This window comes from Toxotes jaculatrix, chromosome 18, assembly GCF_017976425.1.
Source record: "Toxotes jaculatrix isolate fToxJac2 chromosome 18, fToxJac2.pri, whole genome shotgun sequence".
Lineage (NCBI taxonomy): Eukaryota > Metazoa > Chordata > Actinopteri > Toxotidae > Toxotes > Toxotes jaculatrix.
The window spans coordinates 10009888-10014212 of NC_054411.1; the positions used below are offsets into that span (position 1 = coordinate 10009888).

A 4325-nucleotide genomic window follows, 5' to 3' on the forward strand; every position below is an offset into this window, starting at 1 on the left:
ATTCCATATGCCACACACCTGTCCTCTCACACTGACTCTCTTGTTGGTGCAAACAGAATGGTTGTTTCTTGATAAGACCCAAATAACCTGTGCTGTAATGACTGAACACCAAGCCAAAGACTGTTTGTATTGAACTGCAAGTTGTCCAAAGGAACTGTGAGGCAAGTTACATTAGCCACTGCCAGTTAGTAAGCTAAACATATTTATTTTGGAATGCAATCTCTTGAATCTGCTCTTTACAGTACATCAGTTTGTGAAAAATCAAATCCATAGTAGCTGAGAAGCAGGGATATATTCTAAAAGTCTGTTATTATAAAAGTGTACATACACCCAAATTCTATCAGTCTCTGTACACTAATGAAAACAAATAACATACATCAAGTCACTGTCTCCACCATTCATTTCTCCATTACTATCACATGACTCTTCTGTTTCCTGATGGTATTCTGCTTTTGTTCACAGATCTTGGGCTTGAAGATGGGGACCTCTGCTGGCTGCCCAGCATCCCAGCATGCAATGCAGTGGTGAAAGAAAAAAGTCACTGCCCTGTGTGAGAGAGAGTTGTACAACATTCCTGCCACTGACACAGGCAGTTATAGTGCCATGCTCTGGCTATCTTCCTCACTGGCGACTGACAGCACACAGCTCATGAGGCCAAGGAGGGAGGGTGAAGCCCACACCTGCTGTCAGATTCAGCTCATCCTCTGTAACTCCTGGTGGAGGAGTGAAGCGAAAGCGCTGGAGGAGCGAGGTGAAGAACAGAAAGAGCTCCATCTTTGCCAGACTCTCCCCGAGACACACTCTGCGACCTGCAAGGACGAAGAGTTTCAAAAATCATTTCTGATTAAGTCTAAATTAGCTTCTAATCTGTAAAGAACAAAAACCAGACAACGCTGTCAAACCTGCAGAAAAGGGCATGAAGGCATCTCTCCTGACAAATTTACTCTCCCTATCCAGGAAGTGGGAAGGGTTGAAAGTGTGTGGGCTCTCCCACTCGCTCTCGTCATACAGGACAGAGGTAAGAAGAGGAAACACAGTAGTTCCCTGAAGGCAGAAAAGAAAAGCACGTAAAGATCTGACAAAAACAAATTTATGTGGAAAAGAGTTGAAACAGATGTGAGAGACTGACCTCTTTGATAAAGTAGCCCTGGAAGGTGACGTCTCGGCTGGTTTTGTGAGGGATAGACATGGGGACGATGTTGGCCAGTCTCTGTGTCTCATGGATGACAGCATCAGTGTAGGGTAGGTTTTTACGGTCATCTACCCGGGCCTGACGGCTTCCTATCACCCTGCTCAGCTCCTCCTGGACCTGATCTGGAGCCGCAAAATGTGAAAATAATAATCTTTGTCTGCAGTTCAAATGTTAGAAGTTTCTTAATTTTGCTTTTGATAAAACATTTTTAAAAGGCATTTACACTACTCAAATAGTGTTTGAGTACATATTATCAACCAGCTGTATATTCCTGTTTCTCCTACACTAAAAAATCCAAAACTCAGTTACACAAGTTTCACCAGGGGGTTTAACACAAAGAAGTTCAGCCAGGAACTGAAACCAAGTCCCCTTTGTCCTTGTCTTTGTCAAGTAATTAAGGGGACCTGCATGTGAAAACATAAAAGTAGAGCAACAATGAAAGATTCACAGGCTTCATCTCTGTCCTTACCTTGTATATGTGGATATTTGGCCATAAGCAGCAAACCCCATCTCAGTGTAGTTGCTGTGGTATCAGTACCAGCAGCAAACAAGTTTGTTACTGTGAATATCAAGTTTTTCTCATTGTAGTGAGTATCCGTAACACAAGAGTCCTGAGAGAAAGAACAACCCATTCATTATTATAAAATAGCCGTGTGCAACATTGCTGTTCCTTTTGTTTTGTTGTTGATGAAAAAACACAAAAGATGTTGTCTTACCTCTTCTTTCTGCTTCCGAATCAGAAAACAGTCCACGAGGCCCCTGCACGTGTGAGGGTTCAGTGTCTCTTTCAGCTGCCTGATCAAATCTTTGACATCTCTGACAGTCATTTCAACATTTTTTAAAATCAGCTGCCGGTTTTTTATCCATCTGACCAGCCTGGGAAACATGTTGTAAAGCTGTGACGCAACAACATCAAAAACATTATTTATTAAAGGATAAAACAGAGAGAGCTCATCACATAAATTTTGACACACGTCTCATTAGTTATTTGCCACAGTTAAGTATTTTCCATCACCAAGTACCATGCAATTTCCATCCATTTTTCTTTATGACATAGTCTTTTTGTCTTTAATTTGTCACTGAGAAGTTGCCCCAAAGTAGCCATTCAAACTGATGCAATGAAGTCACTCTCATCTGACACTGATTAAAAGAGAAACTGTCCTATTTAATTATGTCACAGTTTACCTTATTATACACATTTCTGTATTTGTTTCAAAAAGCAACAGTCTACACGCAGTAGATCAAATCTGTTGGTTTTCAATGCTTACTTAAATTAGCTTTCATGTCATCCCTCTGAAACAGCACCAAGTCAAAAAGCAAACATGAGGCTCACCTGGATTGAGGCAGAACCTGTGATGCGTATGGTCTCATTTGCCCTTCTCACCAAATTTTTGAATCGGGGGTCACTGTATTCGAATCTGCTTCCATACACGATGGAGGAGATAATATTGGATGTTGCATAATTCACCGGACACGTTGTATCAAATGGTTTCCCTTTTGAAAAACACGAGAAACAAATTTTCAAGCTGAAGTACAACAGGAAAAATGTAAAAATGTTGCTGTTGATCATTACCTTCTCAAGTTTTATATTAATCGCATACCTTTGTGCTTTTCGAACATTTGGATCAGATACTGGCATTCTTCTAAGATTTTCTCCTCAGCTACTCTTTTGCCCATCCCAAAGTCTCTCAGGGTGGTGAGGGCAAAACGTCTCATCTCTTTCCACGATTCACCGTTAGCAAACAGAATTCCTATTAAACATGCAAGTTAAATGAAATCTGTACTTATTGTGTATATTTTATAACGTGTAATACTTATCAATGATTGCCCTAAATTAGACAAACTAGAAAGCAAATTTAAAAAAAAAAAAAAAAAAGGTCATACCGTGACCTTGATTTGTATCATAAAATATAGGGGATATGTCTCTGTCTCCAAACTCTTCTGCAAAGCTGACCAGAGCCTCTTTGACTGCCTTGTATCCAGCCAGGACCACCACTTTATTGGTTCCAAAGTAAACTGTAAATACTGAGCCATATTTCTCTGAAAGCTGGGAAAATTAAAGAATGTAGTCACATATGTCCGAAATCATGCAACACCATATATTATTGCAAAAATGTATAAAGGATATTTAAATTTGTTTTGGAGTGGGAGAGCTAAACTCACCTCACAGAGGGTTTTGTAGGGTCTCTTGAGATCAAGCTGTAACAGGTTGCCAAGCAGGGGCAGAGGCCTCGGCCCTGGAGGCTCCTTCCTTGTTTCTTCGGAGCTGAAGCAGCTGGAGATAAAGTAAAGGACAAGCAGGACAGCAACAGCCCCCAACACAGTGGTGGGACTGGAGAAGAGAAAGAAAACAAAATCATCCAAAAGAGCCATTTGTTCTGCTGTTGATGTTCTTCTCTGACTGGCCCAACAACTAACAGACAGAGCTGTTTGCACTCACACAAACATCACCTGGAATTTCCTTGCAGGTCTAAGGTTACAAATAATCTCCCCTCCCTTCTGGGCTCTGTTTACACACAAGAGGGACACATCTCAAAGGTGTGGCAAACTTGACAGCTAAAACGCAAGAACCTGTTTGGTCAGGGTCTTAATCCTACGCTTTGGCAGGTACAGCTGAGCCCCACAACAGATGGGTTAATAGAACAGCAGGATATTTGCCTCATAGCATCTCTAATTTCACATCTATTCGTGGATTAAAAACTGGGTGACGTGTATTATAGATTAGAAATATCCTGACATTTGTTCTTCTGCAAACTAGCACACAATGCAGGAAAAATGAGAGCAGACACTGGTGTTTGCATAGAGCGTTATTTAATTTAAAAAGAACAGCGATACATATACAGTCGACAAGGTCAGTTCCATGGTACAGTACAGTACACAATTACAGTGACGTAAATTCCCTTTTTAAATATGATACACTGGAATTCAGCATAACTCAGTCCTTCAATATCTGAAGTGCAAACCTTCCCATTTATCTCTAACTACACATCCTACATTGCAGTTGATTCAAGTCATACATGTAATGAGGCATGAATTGTGCAAATACACAAATGTAACAAAAGTCAAAATTAAGAGGTTACATCCTTTTAAGACAAACCACGGAGCAGTGTCTTCCCGGAATGTCAGTTTTTAC

At 40.7% G+C, this 4325-nt stretch overlaps 1 protein-coding gene across 2 annotated transcripts; it reads right to left on the reverse strand.

Moving 5' to 3' along the window:
• Positions 1–127: 127 nt before the first annotated feature.
• Positions 128–3604, reverse strand: LOC121198901 (cytochrome P450 2K1-like). 2 transcript variants are annotated; one of them, XM_041063271.1, is made up of 9 exons: positions 3356–3604; positions 3077–3239; positions 2794–2910; positions 2526–2686; positions 1909–2088; positions 1662–1803; positions 1130–1314; positions 903–1044; positions 128–809 (listed from the first exon to the last, which is right to left on the reverse strand). In XM_041063271.1, the coding sequence occupies exons 1-9, from the start codon at positions 3563–3565 to the stop codon at positions 622–624; spliced, it is 1488 nt and encodes a 495-aa protein (XP_040919205.1). In that variant the 5' UTR covers positions 3566–3604; the 3' UTR covers positions 128–621. The 2 variants fall into 2 exon arrangements, with proteins under 2 accessions (XP_040919205.1, XP_040919203.1); XM_041063269.1 differs by having other exon boundaries at positions 129–809; positions 2794–2943.
• Between the last annotated feature and the right edge of the window lie 721 nt (positions 3605–4325).

Excerpts from the sequence above, each read along its gene's own strand:
- LOC121198901 (XM_041063269.1), bottom strand. The coding sequence starts at position 3,565 with ATGGCTCTTTTGGATGATTTTGTTTTCTTTCTCTTCTCCAGTCCCACC. Across the intron at positions 2,944-3,076 it reads TGATACAAATCAAGGTCACG|GAATTCTGTTTGCTAACGGT; the intron begins GTATGACCTTTT and ends CATGTTTAATAG. Across the intron at positions 2,089-2,525 it reads CAGGTTCTGCCTCAATCCAG|CTTTACAACATGTTTCCCAG; the intron begins GTGAGCCTCATG and ends GTTGCGTCACAG.